The sequence below is a fragment of the Somniosus microcephalus genome, unplaced genomic scaffold (assembly GCF_052327205.1).
Source record: "Somniosus microcephalus isolate GS21.2 unplaced genomic scaffold, FLI_Smic_1.0 unresolved_chr1, whole genome shotgun sequence".
Classification (NCBI taxonomy): Eukaryota; Metazoa; Chordata; class Chondrichthyes; order Squaliformes; family Somniosidae; genus Somniosus; species Somniosus microcephalus.
The window spans coordinates 99,773,234-99,791,656 of record NW_028225179.1 but is presented as its reverse complement, the minus strand read 5'-3'; the positions used below and the strand labels follow the sequence as shown (position 1 = coordinate 99,791,656).

At 41.9% G+C, this 18,423-nt stretch overlaps 1 protein-coding gene across 1 annotated transcript; it reads right to left on the bottom strand.

The window, feature by feature from the left end:
- Positions 1 to 1,153: 1,153 nt before the first annotated feature.
- LOC147095651 (putative G protein-coupled receptor 139) lies at positions 1,154 to 6,502 on the bottom strand. The gene is made up of 2 exons (XM_085973985.1): positions 6,433 to 6,502; positions 1,154 to 2,058 (listed from the first exon to the last, which is right to left on the bottom strand). Exons 1-2 carry the CDS (start codon positions 6,500 to 6,502, stop codon positions 1,154 to 1,156), a joined length of 975 nt encoding a protein of 324 aa, XP_085830111.1.
- Positions 6,503 to 18,423: the final 11,921 nt, after the last annotated feature.

Here is an 18,423-nt window from a genome sequence, read left to right as displayed (position 1 = left end):
AGATGCAGTATAATGTGAATAGATGCGAGGTTAGCCACGTTGGTGGCAAAAACAGGAATGCAGATTATCATCTGAATGGCACAGATTGGGAAAAGGGAAGTGCAACGAGACCTGGGTGTCCTTGTTCAGCAGTCGCTGAAGGTAAGCATTCAGGTGCGGCAGGCGTTTAAGAAGGCTAATGGTATGTTGGCCTTTGTAGTGAGAGGATTCGAGTAGAGGAGCAAGGATGTCTTACTGCAGTTGCTCAGGGCATTGGTGAGACCGCACCTTGAGTATTGTGTGCAGTTTTGATCGCCTTATCTGAGGAAGGATTTTCTTTCCATGGACTGACACCTGGGATGGCAGGAATGACAAATGAAGTGCGATTGTGTCGATTTGGCTTATATTTGCTAGAGTTTGAAGAATGAGATGGGACCTCATTGAAACTTATAAAATTCTAACAGGACTAGACAGACTAGATGCAGGAAGGCTGTTCCTGATGGCGGGGGAGTCCAGAACCAGGGGTCACAGTCTAAGGATAAGGGGTAAGCCATTTACGACTGAGATGAGGAGGAATTTCTTATCCCAGGGAGTGGTGTACCTGTGGAATTCTCTGCCACAGAAGACAGTTGAGGCTAGTTCATTAAATATATTCAAGAAGGAGTTAGATATATTTCTTAAGGCTAAAGGGATCAAGGGTTATGGAGAGAAGGCTGGGACAGGGTACTGAATTTGGATGATCAGCCATGATCGCATTCAATGGTGGAGCAGGCTCGAGGGGCCAAATGGTCTACTCCTGCTCCTATCTTCTAAGTTTCTATGGTTACACCCTGTCACAGATTTGTGCTTACCTCCCCTCCTTCCTTGCCCTGCCCCAAACTTGCTTAAGTATCTGTTACTTTTGCCAGTTCCGACGAAGCGTCATCTACCTGACACGTTAACTCTACTTCTCTCTAAACGATGCTGCCTGATCTGCTGAGTGTATCCAGCATTTTCTGTTGTTGTTTAATGTTATCCCAGTAATTTTTGATCTGATAGAGTATGACAACTAATATAGAGTCCAGATTGCAGCTCCCATTGCCTTCGGAGATTTCTCTGTGTACACGTGTAGTGAACAACTGATGTTAGGTTTGGACGGATATAATTGCATTTTAGGTCAGTGAAGTCATTTAATTTACTTGATTAAATTAGTAATCATGGACAAGGGATGCTTAAATGCATTCTTCAATTCCTCTCTGAATTTACTCTGGGACACGGCATAAATAAACGTGTTTGTGCATGAACTCAAATTTGCAAGCATATGCCCCGATTCTTCCATAATGGTGAAAGAGTCATTGTAATTTGCTTCCAAAAGTTGAACATCTTTAAATTGCACACATAAGAAAAATATGAAAACTACCATCCATATAAGTATAAAATTGCCTGAGATGGCGAGCAGTAAAATGATGGATTTTCTTCGGTTCTCCACCTCTGGATCGTTTTGATTATCCTCACTTTTTTTACCTTGGAGTCCTTTCCTCACTCTATTGGCCAGTACTATGTGCCTGGCGGTCAGGGCATTGAGCAGTAAAATCAAAACAAATGGTGCAAATGGGATTAAAATGGTTTCCAACCACAAATATGCTGCCCATATGGGTGAGGTATAGAAGCTTGATTTCACTTTGCAGGACCATGGCACATTGTCAATTATTTCCCGAGGTTCAAGTATAAAGTAGATTGGAGCATTTTGTAAACCACTTAACGAACACACCACTGCTATAACCACAGCCGCAGTCCTTTCGGTGCAATATTTTGTTTGCAAACTTTGGCAACAAATAGCAACAAATCGATCAAAGGTGAAAGCCACAGTTAACCAGACAGAGCAATCAATAGCAACAAAATGCAGGACGACATTCAGACTACAAATAGGAGTATAATTCAAGAATGAAGAAGGGAAATAAGCATCTTTAATATTGGAGAGAATCACCCCAATTATGAGGATCAGTAGATCAGCCACTGCCATGCCCACCAGGTAACGTGTGATGCATTTGGAGAGACCGCACTTTCCACGGCAGAGAATCACAATTGTTACCAAATTAGCTGCAAAAAGGAGGAAATATCATTACTAACTCTCCTGTTATAGAAAAAAATGATCAGTCGACAGTGCTTTGACTGAAAATCCATGATTATTTTCTGTCGCTCTGCTGTCTGTGACTATGTTTCTCCTACGTCATCAGACAAGATTAACAATTCTGACAGGATAAATTTCTATATCGAAATATGCCATAAAATTATTCTGTGAGTTACTTCAACAAAACATTTAATTTTGGAATATGCCTTAACTTTGTAACACCAGAGCCGCTTACATCGCAGCAGCGTGTTAAGTGGTGAGAGTTACATGGGGTCAGAGCATGGGCAGCGGGAACTTTGCAGATATATCAGAGATGTGTCCGGTAAAGCAATAAAATCACAGTTATTATTCGAAACTTGGATGCTGGCATGGATCTGACATGGACATTTAGAAATGCATTTGAAATGTAGTTTTTCAATAACGTGCAATATCTATTAATATAAATGCGAGGCTCTGAATAGAATGGCTGCGCTTTGTAAACAAGAGCTTGCTCCTCTTGGGCGATAATGCGCACAATCTTCACTTTCTTAGACCAATAGAGCCAAATATCAGGAGGGGCATCCCGTCCGATACAGCCTTTAATTTCTACCCACAGATAGTGGCGGATATAGGAGTAAACCAGCCCCCCTTAAATCATTTCTCAGCTATTTATCCCATATGAATTACAAAGTTTTTATTTTAAGCCAAGTATAATTGTTGTCGAACTTTGACGATATGAAAATGTTCTTTGGCCTCCACCCAGAGCCGAATAATGTAAAATCCATTCACTCTTGTATCAGGTCTCAATCCCTGTTAAGAGTGGATATTTGAGCTTTGGGAAAGGTGGCGTTTAGAACCATGAAGTTGAAAACTCCTGTGAAAAGAATGAAAACCCATATAACAATCATATCCTAATTTAACTTTTCCCTATTTTGGGCTTGATGTGCGACATGGTATTACTATTGCTTCCAGTTTTTGTGAATAACAGTATTTTTTTAAAATCTATCAACAGATGGATTAATGTCTATTATTGAGTGGAACTAATTATTTCCTGGTTTATTAAACGGGAAGAATCGACCAGTAATAAAGAAAATGATTTCACTGTAAGCCCCTGACTGATAATCTGAAGAATGGATGGCCTGCTGCCCGCCGCCCTTTCATCCCACAGCTGAAAGGGGAAATGTCCCCTACAGAGCTGTGTCTCCAGCAACATTATTTGGTAGAATTTCTGGGCGGTACCTGCTGAACTCCTGTGGTAACTTCAACCGTTTACACCATTTTTCTCGGATAGCCAGGATCTTCTATACAAGTTTTCATGGAACATCGGGAAAAGGCCAGTGTAAATTCTATTCTTATCACTCTATTTCTACCAAGCAAATAAAACTTGCAGTAGATTGTCGTTTTAGCCACCTGAGCATTAATCATCACCTCACTATGTGGGTAGAAATTGGTCTTGGGCCGTACCGGTAAATGCAAGCTATTACATGGATCACCTGTTATACGCCTCGCTTGATAATCAGTTCCATTGCAGTCAATGGAACTGAACATCGGGCGTCGAGCGAGATGCAGGCATGATACCGCCGTTCTACCCCTGCATATAGAAAGGAAAATTTAGAGGCTATGATAATGGGTAATAACAGAATCCAACGGAATTTTCTTCCATTTGCCGTAATGGTCAACAATCTGCTGTTTTGTTAGGGAAGCGATAACTTCCAGAATATTTTCTATTTTGTACGTCAGCTGATGCAGAACACCCCAGACATAAAGATTAATGTCTATCCCATAGTTTCTGGAGAATCACCAGATTCAGCAACTTGCCATTAGAATTAAAACACCACAGCTTTGGTTGAAATCGCTTTATTATCACTTAGCTGACATTCATTTGCGTTGTCACAGCAATAACTGGCTCCAGCTTAATGCAACATATTGTGCCAGATTTTTCTCTGAGTGTCAGCAGTTACAAATAATATATGGCCCAGAAACAGGCCAGTCGGCCCAACCAGTCAATGCTGGCGTTTATGCTGCACTCGAGCATCCTCCCGTTTTTCCTCATCTACATCTATCAGCACAACCCTCTATTTCCTTCTCCCTCATATGCTTGTCTAGCCTCCCCTTAAATGCATCTATACTATTCGTGTCAACCAACCCCTGCAGTAACGAGTTCCACATTCTCACCATTCTTTGGGTGAAGAAGTTTCTTCTGATTTCCCGAAGAGTTTTCTGGGTGACAATCTTATATTGCTGGCAGCTAGTTCTGCTCTTCCCCACAGGTCGAAACATTTTCTCTGTTTCCAATCTATAAAACCCTTTCATAATTTTAAGTGCTCTATTAAGTTACCCCTCAGCCTTCTTTGTTCAAGAGAAAAGAGACGATTGTTTCATCCTTTCCTGATATGTAGACCCGCGCATTTCTGGCATCATCCTTGTAAATCCACTCTGCACTCTCTCCAGTGCTTCTATATCGTTTTTATAATATGGTGATCAGAACTTTATGCAGCACTCTAAGTGCCGTCTAACCAATGTTCGATACAGGTTTAGCATAACCAGCCTACTTTTCAATTATATCCCTCTAGAAATAAACCGTAGTTCTTGGTTTGGTTTTTTATGGTCTTTCTACACTGTGTCGCAACTTTTAGTGATTTGTGTATTTGTACTCCCAGATCCCATTGCTCTTCTAGCCCAACCAGACTCTCACCCACCAAGTAAGAAGTGACTGCCCTATTCTTCCTACCAAAATGTAATAGATCACATTTAACTGTGTTGAGCTGCATTTCACAATTATATGACCATTCTGCAAGTGTATTACTGTCCTCCTCTAATTGGTGTCAGACACAAATTTAAAAACTGTACTATTGATTCCAAATTGTAAATCAGTAAGATGAATTGTGAACAACAGTGGTGCCAGCAATGATTCGTGTGGAATACCACTATACACCATCAGCCACTGTAAATAGCTAATCCTCACCCCTATTCTTTGTTTTCTGAAACCAGCTAGCTATCGATTCAACTGCTTTCTTCCTGCGTCTGCATTCTCTGACCTTGTTCATTAGTCTGTTATGGGGTACCTTATTGAAGGCCTTTTGAAAATCTAGATAAAAAGCATCTACTGCATTACCTTTGTCTACTCTCTCTGTTACCTCTTCAAAAATTCAATGAGGTGGGTCAAGACAAATTGCCTTTTTGAAATCAATGCTGACTATTCCTTATTGTATTTTTGGTTTCTAGGATTTCTCCTTTATTAGAGATTCCATGATTTTTCCCACCACCGATGTTAAGCTGACTGGTCTATAATTCCCTGGACATGTTCTTGAATATATGTATTATGTTAACTATACGCCAGTCTTCTGGCACTACATCTTTTTCTAATGAATTATTAAATATGTTTAGTAATGCCTCTGCTATCTCTTCCCCAGAGTCTTTTAAAATGCATGGATGCAATCCATCCGGACATGGGGTTTTATCCACTTTGAGTTTGATTAGTTCAGTTAATATATCCACTCTTTTTATTTTAAAAGCACTTAGTTCATTACTAATCTCATCACCCATGCCATATCCACCTGTTCTATCTCCCTGGTAAATACTGAAGCAAAATAATTATTTAATATTTACCACGCCATTAAAAGTACACTGGAATGGACAAGCCGTGCCTGCTCCTGGTGAGTTTAGTGCCTATCTATGAGGTAAGTACAGTAACTTCACGCAGTTCAGTGAATTTGAATGATGATTCAGATGGCGAGATGATGCTTTCAGGAAACACTTGGAGGAGTTGAGGGCCTCGGACAGCAACTTCCGGATTTCTATGTTTAACTGCACATGTGCGGTCACCAATTGTGCTCTCCATTTTGCATGTAAATAATCGTGATCGCTATTAGCCTCGCTATTATTTTACAGCAAAATGTGACCCATTGTAATACATCACAAAGTTTCAGAAACTGCTGGAATGCACTATAAGCACAAATTTTATGACTACTTGCCAGCAGGCAATGACCATGCCCGGCACCAACACATAGAGGCCATTTATTTGTCAATTACGTACAGCAACCTCACGTCATTTAATGTATCTCTTGGTGAGATAATATAATTGCGCCCCTTTTGGAGGAGAGGGCATCGCGGACAGCAACGTCCTGATTTCCCAGCTTAACTGCACAGGTGCAGTCCCTGGAAATTGTTGCCTGCAAAATCCGGCCCAAGAGCAATGTGGCAGAATCTTGGAGAATTTTATTTTATTTATTTGGTGGCAGTAACCAATGTCCACAAAACAAGCACATCCAAACAAACAGATGTTAATATTGGAGCGACTGCAGGAGCAGTGATACAGTTAAACATTGTTAAAGATGAATATTGACTGATTACAAGGGTCTTACCAGGAACACCAATCACTGCAAGGATCGGATAGTAAATGCTTTCTATCTGTATGATTATCGGCTGTGCCATTCTCGGAAAGAAGCGACCTTGTCTGTTCGTGTTGTGGACTCGCAGAACTTATGTTTCGAAAAATAAGTCGTATATATACCTGACAGAAACATCAAGCGACACAAGAGCATTACATAATGATTGCCATTAGTTACAGTCATTTGAACAAACAGGTTAGGCCAAACCGGGTTGACTCCTATTAACCAGGGAATAGGATACTTTGCAATGATATTGCACATTGAAAAAGTAAGGAGTCCAGTGTATTAATCTCATCATACATTGCAAACAAAATATTTTGCAATCTCCACTTCTACAATCATGTTCCAAAACCCTTTAAGTTGTAGTTATTTATGTATAGGTTTATACAAGGACATTGATGTATTAAATGTACACATTTATTACATATAGATTATTATATATTAGCTACAAATAGATCTTAGTTACATCAAGATGCGCCTTTATCTGCTCTAATTTATACTAAATCTAATTTATATGCAAGGGGTTTCATGGTGCATGTGAGATCGAAGAGCATTCACAAGTTAACACAGAAAGTGATACCGTCAGTTGTGTGCATCTGATCAGCAGAGAAGTTGAAATTTTGGAGGTATTAACAGACCTAGCGTGGAGGTCAAAGAGGGTATAGCAATTAGAATCATAGAATGACACAACACCAGGCCTGTGCCGGCTCCTTGAAACAGATTTCCAATGAGACCCACTCCCCTGATCTTTCCCCATAACCCTGCAAAATGTCCCCTTGAAGGATTCATCGAATTCACTTCTGAAAATTGTAACAGAATCCGATTCCACCAGCCTTTCAGGCAGTGCATTCCAGATCATATCATCTCGCTGCGATGCTTATCCCCTCATGTCCACTCTGCTTTTTTTTGCCAATTATCTTCAATCCTTGTCCACTGGTTCCGGACCCTGCTGCCACTGTTAACAGTTTCATCGTATTTGCGCTAAGAAAATCTTCAAGATTTTTAACAGCTTTACCAAATCTCCCTTTAGTTTCTCTGCTCTGAGGAGAACAAACCAAGTTTCGTGCGTCATCCACGTAACTGAAGTGTCTGCTCCCTTAGAACCAGGTTAGGTAAATCTAATCGGCACCATCTCAAAGGCCTTGACGTCTGTACTGAAGGGTGTTGCCCAGAATAGGCGGCAATACTTCATCTAAGGCCCAACCAGTGTTTTATAGAGATACAGCATAACTTGCTTGCTTTAGTGCTCTGTGCCTCTATTTAAAGATGCATGGGTCCTGTCGGCCTTCTTATCAACCTGCTGAACTTCAAACATTTGTGGTCGTACAGCTTCAGGTCTCACTGTTCCTTCACTGCTGATAACATTTGTATCATTTATTTTATATTGTCTTTCCTCATTCTTCCGACCAAAATGAATCACTTCACTCTTCTCTGCGTTAAATTAAATCTGCCATTGGTTTACTTCTTTCACCAGTATGTCTATGTCCTCCTAATGTATCTTACTATCCTCCTCACCGTTTACAACATTTTAGAGTTTCGTGTCATCTGCAAACTTTGAAGGTATGCTTTGTATATCCAATTAGAGCTCATTAATATATATCAAACCTTACAGTGGTCCCAACAGCGATCCATGGCCGATGCACACCTGCCTCCAGTCTGCAAAAACAACTGCTTACCGCAACTCTCTGCTTTATGTCCTTTAACCAAATTCGTACCTACGCAGCCACTGCCCGTTTCATCGCATGGGCTTCATTTTTGCTAAAAAGTCTAATATGCGGTACTTAAACAAATGCCTTTTAAAGTCTATATGCACAACATCAACCACTCTACCTTCATCCAACAACTTAATTTAATAATTCACACAAGTCTGTCACAAGTGTCGAGTCGATGATCCACCTCGGCCACCTCCTGAGTTTCCCAACCTCACGAAAGCCAGTCTTCAGCAGCCAATTCGATTCACTGCACATGGTACAGGTATCAAGAAACAGCTGAGCACACTGGATACGGCAAAGGCTATGGACTCCGACAACACCTCGGCTGTCGTGCTGAAAACTTGTGCTCCAGAACTAGCCACTCCTCTAGCCAAGCTGTTCCAGTACTGCCTCAACACTGGTATCTATCCGGAAATGTCAAAAACTGCCCAGGTATGTCCTGTCCACAAAAAGCAGGACAAATACAACCCGGCCAATTACCGCCCCATCAGTCTACTCCCAATCATCAGCAATGCGATGGATGGTGTCATCCACAGTGCTATCAAGCGGCACTTACTCACTAATAATCTACTCACTGATGCCCAATTGGTTTCCACCAGGACCACTCGGCTCTAGAACTCGTTACAGCCTTGGTCCAAACATGGAGAAAGTAGCGAAATTCCAGAGGTGAGGTGAGAGTTACTGCCCTTGACTTCAGGGCAGCATTTGTCCGAGTGTGGCATCAAGGAGCCCTAGTAAAACTGAAGTCACTGGGAATCGTGGGGCGGGGGAGGGTACATTTCCACTCGCTGGAGTCATACCTAACACAAAGTAAGATTGCTGTGGTTGTTGGTGGCCAATCATCACAGCCCCAGGACATCGCTGCAGGAGTTCCTCAGGGTAGTGTCCTAGGCCCAACCATCTTCAACTGCTTCATCAATGACCACCTTGCATGGTCAAAGACTACGAATTTAATCTTTTCAACCAAAAGTGCTGTTCATTATCAGACTGTAAGACATTATCCCTCGTGGGAGTGGGTGGGTGTGGGTGTTATCCCCTTCTGAATTATCAGTTTTCTATTTTAAATTTTTACCTTACTCTATCTTACAGATGAAATGTATTATTCAGCCTGTAATTGAAATCTGACCATTAGATTTAGCCTGATCTGACAGTATGATATTTTTCCCATTCCATCAAATTCAGAGGAATGTACTTAGCATCACACGTGATCTCCAGTGTTACTCTCAAAATCGGTCTCTAATTGTTCATGCTGGATACAAAAAATAGAGAAATTAATGGTTCGGTCTGAGCCGATGGAGAACATCGCAAATCCTCCGATTTTAACTCGCAGGCAAATTACGTTTGTTCGGAGAATGGCAGCAAACAGGTTCGGTCTATTTTAACTGCCGCGCCTCATGAGCATGTCAGCCGTGGACATCCCGAAATCGGGCTGTAGGAGGCGGTCATCGGGACCCAGGGAAACTGCCCCAGCACAAGGTAAGAGGATGGATGGAATCAGATAGCGAAAGTGCTATAAGGGGAGGCAGAAGCGCAGGGCAGGTGAAATTCAAGCCTTCCTGCTCTTTCTGGCACACAGGGAACAGATTTTTAACAAATTAACAGACCTTTGTGTGCCACTTCTCGCCCTGACTGCTGTTTCCAGCAGGATTGGCCTTGCAGAGAAACCATTACTATTCCCCACTAAGGCATCAGGTAAATAAATCAGGTCACCGGGCCAGATCTGCATATTCCAAGATGACCCTGTTGAGCTGGACCTTTAAAATTTCAGTCTGCCAGGTCTGGCTCGGAAGAGAATGTTCAATTGGACAGCGCCATTTTAACTCCCATCACCTCCCCTGCTTTCCGCCAATAGGGGCAAGTTAAAATCAAGGAACAATTCGATGAAGTGATGGCTTTTCAAATGCCTGAGACGCAAAGGAGGAATAGAAAGGAGGACAGCTCCTGCTAGTGGAATGACAGGTATTTCAGTAACCCAGCAGATTAGTAGACAACACATCAGATCCACAGTACAGCACAGCAGATCAGAAAGCGCCTATTCTAAGGTTACTCATTGTCAGAAGGTCAGCAGATGGAACATAGAAACATAGAAACATAGAAGTTAGGAGCAGGAGTAGGCCATTCGGCCCTTCGAGCATGCTCTGCCATTCAATGAGATAATGGCTGATCATTCAAATTCAGTAGCCTGTCCCTGCCTTCTCCCCATATCCCTTGATGCCTTTAGCCTTAAAAAATCTTTGCAACTCCTTCTTGAATATATTTAATGAACTGGGATGCACCGCCCTCTGTGGCAGAGAATTCCACAGGTTCACCACTCTCTGGGTGAAGAAATTCCTCCTCATTTCAGTCCTGAATGGCTTACCCCTTATCCTTAGACTACGACCCCTGGTTCTGGTCTCCGCAGCCATCAGAAACATCCTTCCTGCATCTATTCTGTCCAGGCCTGACAGAATTTTATAGGTTTCGATGAGATGACACAAAGCAAACAGCTCCTGGTATTAAAATGTGATAGATGAACAGTAGTGGGACGACTGGACAGATTTTAGCTTGCCAACCCAATAGAAAACTACCAATGCTGATGGGCCACACATTGAAGAAACCACCCGATTGTCAATTTGACATTAGCACAAAATGTACAATGAAACATTGGCCGTCCATTTTATATCTTGTCTTATCATTTGCCTTCAATGGAAAATAAATTTAGGTGGGTTATAAAGTAGGCTGGCAATTTATTATCGCCTGTTTTGCATTACTGTCGAAGGCCAAGTTCACCCCTTTGTTCTCAACATGCTGTCCTGACATAAAACACAACAAAGAATATTGGGCAATTTCGGAGAACAGCGGGCCCAAATGTAACATCCAGGTAGGAAGTTGGAAATCAACTCCCATGTCACCCAATCAGATCAAAAATTGTTGATCAGTGTGAAAGGGCTGCAAGTGGAAGATTTGTGTGACAGGGTTTCATTCACCTCTGAAAGAAAGAAAGGAAGAAAGCAGATTGAAAGAAAGCAGATTGAATGAAAGAACGAGAAAGCCGATAGATAGAAAGAAAGAAAGACAGAATGAAAGATGGAAAGAAAGAAAGAAAGAAAGAAGGAAAGAAAGAAAGAAATAAAGAAAGAAAGAATGCAGATTGAAAGAAAGCAGATTGAAAGAAAGAAGAGAAAGCAGATAGAAAGAAAGAAATACAGAAATAAAGAAGAAAAGAAAGAAAGAAGAAAAGAAAGAAATAAGAAAGAAAGTAGGAAGGAAGAAAGAAAGAAAGCAGATTGAAAGAAAGCATATTGAAAGAAAGAAAGAACGACAGAAAGAAAGAGAAAGCAAAAAGAAACTGCTGGGGATTTATCTGCTGAGACGGTGGTGTTCAACAATTGTTGGAGTGCTGATGATGACTTATAGGTGTGTGAGAATGATTCTGTGAGGCTGTCACTTGACTAGACTGTGGGACAGCTTTTCCAAATTTGACATCTTTCACCAGTGGTCAGTGAGGATGACTTTGCAGGATTGGTTGTGCTGGCTGTCCCTTTGCCGAGGTCACAGCTGAGTTTTGGCTCAGGTTTTACACTTCTATTCCTTTTATGAATTGATTGGTACAACTGAGTGTCTTTCTAGCCAATTTCGCAGGGCAGATACATCAAGTCTAAAGCACAGAAAAAGGCAATTCGGAATAGCTGGTCTAAGTTGACGTTCCATCGGGGCTTCAGCTTACCACTCTTCATCTGACCGTATCACTAACAAAAAGAGTCAAGAAACATGGGCCTAGAAATTCAGTGGGCCTTGCGCCCACTTAGCGCCGAAAGAGGTCTTCTGCGCCGGCGTGGTTGGTAGCACAGAAATTGAGTGCAGCGTTAATGGCGGCGGTAGCCGGTAGCGCTGCGCCGGCACCGATGACGCCATCGGTGTGCGCAGCACCCCAGTTCCGCCCCGATGCCGGCCCGATGCCCATATTCAGTTGCGGCCGCCTCTTCTGCAGCGGCCGCAAACAACGTTCATGAAACACGGCCTTCATGCAGCGTTAGTGGGGCGCATAAAGGTGGAGGTGCGGCCGGCCGCTTTTTCGGCGGTCGCCTGCCCGCACCTTACTCCCCGGCCTCCTACACCACCCCCCCCGCGGCATTGGTGGCTGATTCCCATGAGCCCGGCACTTCTTTGTGGTGCCGGGCTCATTTGCTGGCAGAATCCAGCGGCGATCTCACGGCTGCAGGCAGCTCCTCCTTAAGAGAAAGAGGAGGCCTGCAGTAACCCAGCCTGCCACACCGCATCGGGTGGCGCAGCGGCAGCTGGAGCGCTGAAATTCATTTTCAGCGCCCCAAGCGGAGGCGGGCACACCCTGGAACAGCGCCCGGTTCTGACTTGAGGCGCTAAAAGTGAATTTCTGGTGGGCGCAAAGGGCTCCGGGCGCTGCGCAAACTTTTGAGCGCAACTGAGCTGGCAGGGCCATACCTAATTTCTAGGCCATAGTGTGGTAGGTTAAAAATGTTTGGATTTTCAAAACGCCTTAGATAAGTTACAGAATAGTAGTCTCCTGGCTAAGGCAGAGCATGTGGAATCAATGGACAGATAGCAGAATGGATAGCAAGATGCCTATGGAACAGAATACAGAAATTAGGGATTAAGTGTAGCTACTCAGACAGGCAAAATGGTAGGAAGTGGTGTTCCACAGGGATCTATCCCGGGGCCAATGCTGCTTATAGTTTAAATAACGATTTAGACTCGGTAACCAGCAGTACAATTTCAACATTTCTAGTGACACAAATGTTGTGGATGTGCTTATTAGTTAAGAGTAGAAGAAAATAATAATTAGGAGTAGGATTAGGCCAAATGGCCCTTCCAGCCTGCTCCGACATTCAATAAGATGATGCCTGATATTCGAACTCAACTCCAATTTCCCACCTGATCACCATATCCTTTAATTCCACCAGAGTCTAAAACTTTATCTGAAGGGATATTTACTAGTGCTAGCCCCTTTAGGGCTACACCGGATCGGGTGTATTTCTCAGGCGTTCACTTTCAACTAAAGTTTGAGGTAGCCAAATCCTAAGGACGCTTAATTGGGTCCAAAGTTCTGGGCTATCTCTCGCTAAAGGAAAGGAACAACCCGAGAATGTTACCATCTTCCAGGTAGCTCTTTTAATAAATTTAGCTAGAATGTAATGTCCCGGAAATTATTAGGGTCCGGTAAACTCCCTCAGAATTCTGACACTCTTCACCAAAGAGTGTACAGAGATTGTGTTCGCGAGTTTTTGATTCAGAAGACTTGTGAGACAATTCTAAAAATATATAGAGATTTATTAAAAGAACTGACATGAAATTTACAGTTGGCGAAACAATGAATCGCAAAATTAACAGTTCTAAAAAGAGAAAACATACAATCCTTTTAACAGACAATCTTACTTTTAAATCTTAATTTCGCTGCAATATTAAAGGTCTTAAAATTCTCTTATACAGGATAACCATCAACATCAAATACCTTTGATCCCCGAGGTACAAAGAGTTAGTAGACTACAGAGCTGCCGCCTTAAGTCAAGAATCGCGTTGCCCGATTAAATCAAGTCTGATATTCCATTTGAGATTTCAATATTTTTACCCTTTTCCATTGGTATTTTCTTTAAGGTTTTCTGCTGATGCAAGTTAGTTATCCCTATTCATCTTTCTGCCGACCTCGGAAATTCTTACTGCCACATCAGCCAGAAGCTTGTCTCATCTCCAGGTGTTCTATGCTCACCATATAAAAACGGTGTGAATGGCAGGTGTTCCTTATTTTATGTCATCTTTACGAGGGCAGATGTTCCTTATCTTACGTGCCATCTTTTCGAAGTTGAAATTAGAACACCTTATCCAGGGTGAACCATTGTTTTGTTCCCAAAAGGTCAGCTTTTTGGAGCCATGCACCTTCTGTTTCAATAAGGATATTTAGTCATGTTCAACCACTGTCTTATCTCAAAAGCCAGAATGCTTTCATAGCTATTTCATAGTTAGATTTCTAAATTTCCAAACACAGTTTGTCATGTTTTAATAAGGCCAGATCTATTTCATAGGAGAGTGTAATTTTCTGAACAGGTTATATGGCTTATCCCTTTACCCCGCCCCCCTCTTGACTAAAAAATGAGCCCGAGCGTTAAGGGCAGAGTTTGGTCAATGTTTCAAATAAGTTTACAATAGCACATTAATTTCACGAGATTCACAAGAGCCCAATCCTGTGCGGCATGAACATACCTTTAATTCATCACAGGACAATGTTTTGTCTTATTTTAAATTGAACAGAAATTAAAAGAATGCTAGGTACATTATCATGCAATTAGCGAAGCATCATGTAATTAGCATGTCCAATTGGCAGATGTACATTCCGTAGAGGTGAGTTATTAATACAAGTCAAGGAGACGTCATTTGGAGCTGGCTGTACCTTCAGGAAATCTGCAATTTTCTGAAGGCTGTGAACTTGATCGCTGTTCCATTGATCCAGCGTGAGGACAGATTCTTGTTTTCGTAAAGGCCTTACCAGAAGCTCAGTTGAATCCTTCTCCATCTGCAGTGTTTTCCTCCTTCGTTGAAGTAGCTTTTTGGTCTTTATACTTGTTTTGGTTGTGGCTTTTTGCGAATTAATTCCCGAGGCATAGCAAAGCATCATGTGGACGAGTCGTTGACACTGTCTGCCTGACCATCATCAGTAATTTGATCGCAATCATTTCCTGTGTCATGCTCCAAGCTGGGACTTGAAGACAGTGTATGACTGCTCCTTGTATTGTTCCTCCATTTCGGTATCCTGCAGGGCATCTTTTTAGTTTGTCAATGGAGACTGTTCTAAAAATATGCTTGCCATTCGGCTGATTAATAAGTATTTTAACTGTTCTTTCGTTAATAATGGGAAGTAATTGAACAATTTTTTTCCACTTAGGTCTTAAACCAGGTTTTTGCTCGAACCTCTTTTCCTGTACCCATTCGTCTGCTCGGGGTTGCCATGCTCTGTGTGTAATTTTTTTCTGCCTATTAGTCTCATTTATCCTCTGATCAATTTGATGTATCTCCTCGTTACTTAAAAAAACCTTACTGTCACTGTCAGGTCAAGGAATCAGAGAGTGTAAAGGCAATAAAAGAACCATGGGTAAGCGGTGCATGCATCTCAACCCCATACATTAGATAATATGGGGACACTGTCCCTGATGCAGTTGTGGGCTCAATATTACGTGATAGTTGCACCTCCTGAATGACGGCGGTCCACTAATTTCCGCTGATTATCAACAGTTTGACAAATAGCTTTTTACTTCCTGGTTTTTATGTTCTACCAGCCCTGCTGATTGCCGATGACGTGGTGTGCTGTGCTCTATCCCAATCCCCCTTGTTCACAGTAGTCTTTGAAGACCTTGGAGACAAGGTCTCCGCCTTTAAAGGAGTGTAAGATTTTGGGTGCTACAGCTACAATAATTATGTCAGTAATAGCATTGGCGAGTGCGTTTTCCAAAACAGTTTTGGTGGGGACCAGCCAGCAGAAGGAAGTGCATGCATTTACAGAAAGGAGAGCATGTCTGTATCCTAAAGACAGGATAAGTGGTCCAATGATGTCAATAAAGAATTTTCCCATTGGTTCATCAGCTTTCACATGAGCCAAAGTTGGTGATATAATTAGTGATGACTTATTGGTTAACTTGCATGGCTTATAATTTGCCACGTACATTTTACAGGTCTTAAGCATGCCTGGCCATCAATATAAGGGAGTCAGTTTGCAGAATATTGTTCTGGGACACCAATGTGCTTGACCTATGCCCACGTGAGCTTCTTTTGCAAGATGTTCTCGTTTGTGTCTCGGAGTTACCTCTCGGATTCCCTTGAGCAAGTTAACTAGCACAATACCAGCAGGGGTTTCCGAGTAATAGTACTTTGATGGATATCCTGGTGGATTCTCTTTTGTTGTGTCTAACAGCCGAATCAGTTCTTCATCCTGATTAGCTGCCTGTTCTGCCCTAATAATAAAACTAATATTGGCAGGCCCCTCTCGAGGGTGTGTCATGCAGACCGAACTTTTTGCTTTTTCGCCTGCAAAATGTTTCCTTTTGAATGTACTGTCCCAGTGGTATGCCTGTTTACATGAATCACCTGACAATTATGTTTCTCCATCCTCGAACGGGGAATGTATTCCCACAATGACTAATGATTTATGGGTTTACCCTTATGGTTGGCAAAGTTTGTTTGTTCCCAGAAAACTAGATCATGTTTATATGCGCTTATACAGTAGTCACTATCCATACAGATTAATGTGGATTTAATAGGGTTCGCCTTTTCTAATGCATACCTTAGTTCTGCAGCTTCTGCATATTGCGCTGTCTTATGGCCAAGTATAGACAATAATTATTTTGGATAAAAAGAATAGGAATCTCGAAATGTCCCTACTACTATCCCCATGCCAGATGAGAATTGTTGCGATGTCCCTTTTTTAAACATCATTGACGATCCATCATAGTAAATGACTTGAAGGTAGCAATATTTTGAATTTCCAAATAGAATGACTTGGCCAATTCTGGCAGGATCTGCTATTTCGTCGACACCTAACCTCGGTTTCGGTTAAATATGAACTTTATAAGAAATTTCGAGACCTCAATGATATATTGAGGGAGGTCTAATTGAATTACTACAAGGCCTGATCAGGGGCTTGTCGTCTTTAGAGAGTTAAATCTGGGTCTTAGTACCGCTATCAGCAAAACACTCCTTCTATGTTTAAGAATCTACTTGATGGATATAGATATAAATATATATATAGGGTTCTGTATCAACTCATTAACACACACATTGGTCGCCAACTGAAGGGATTTTTGCTAGTCCTAGCCAGTTGAGGGCTGCCCCAGATCAGGAGTATTTCTCAGACGTTCACTTTCAACTGAATTTTGAGGTAGCCGAATCCTAAAGATGCTTAATTGGGTATTTAGGTCCGGGATATATCTCCCTAAAGGAAAGGAACATCTCGAGAATGTTACCGTCCTCCAGATAGCGCTTTTAATATATTTAGCTAGACTGCAACATCCCAGATATTATTAACGTCCGGAAAACTCCGTCAGAAATCTGCAACTCTTCACCAAAGAGTGTACAGAGATTGTGTTCGCGAGTTTTTGATACAGAAGACGTTTGAGGCAATTCTAAAAATATATAGAGATTTAATAAAAGGACCAACATGCAATTTACAGTTGGTGAATCAGTCAATCGCAACATTAGCAAAATTAAAAAGATAAAACATACGATCTTTCTAACAGATAATCTTACTTTAAATCTTAACTTTGCTACAGTATTGCATTCTTAAAGTTCTCTTATACAGGATATTCATCAATATCAAAAACCTTTGATCCTGAAGTACAAAGAGTGGTTGACGACAAAGCCACCTCTGAAGCTGCGAATCGCTTTGCCCGATTAAAGCGAGTCTTATATTCCATTTGAGAGTTCAATATTGATAGCCTTTTCCACTGCTATTTCCTTTAAGGTTTTCTGCCGATGCAAGTTAATTATGTCTATTCATCTTTCTGCCGACCTCTGCAATTCTTACTGCAACATCAGCCAGAATCTTGTCTCACCTCCAGGTGTTCGAGGGTCGCCATGCAAAAAAGATGTGAATGGCAAGTGTTCCTTACTTTATGTCAGAAGTCACACAACACCAGGTTATAGTCCAATAGCTTTATTTGAAATCACAAGCTTTCGGAGCACTGCTCCTTCGTCAGGTGAAGTGGAGAAATGCATAAAGACACAACTTATATAGTCAGAGAATAATGTCAGATGTTTGTAGTTAATCTTTCTAAGTGCCATTTATCACACCTCGGCAGAGAGATAATCACAGCAATCAAAGGTGTGAATGGTGTCCAAAAAGGTCAGTCAGGAAAACATTACATCAAAGAACAATGAGGTGGTGTCACAAGTGGTCAAATGTTGCAGATGCTGGGGTCTGTATGAAAAACAAAAAAACAGACAAAAATCTATTTTTTTGCTGGAAATCACAGCAGGTCCAGCTGCATCTGTGCAGAGAGAACAAGCCAATGACGACTCGATTCTGGATGACCCTACGTCAGGTGGGGTTACATGTAGGGTGACGTGAACCCAAGATTCCGGTTGAGGCCGTCCTCATGGGTGCGGAACTTGGCTATCAGTTTCTGCTCGAAGATTTTGCGTTGTCGTGCGTCTCGAAGGCCGCCTGGGAGAATGCTTACATTAAAATTGGAGGCTGAATGTCCTTGACTGCTGAAGTGTTCCCTGACTGGGACGGAACACTCCTGCCTGGCGA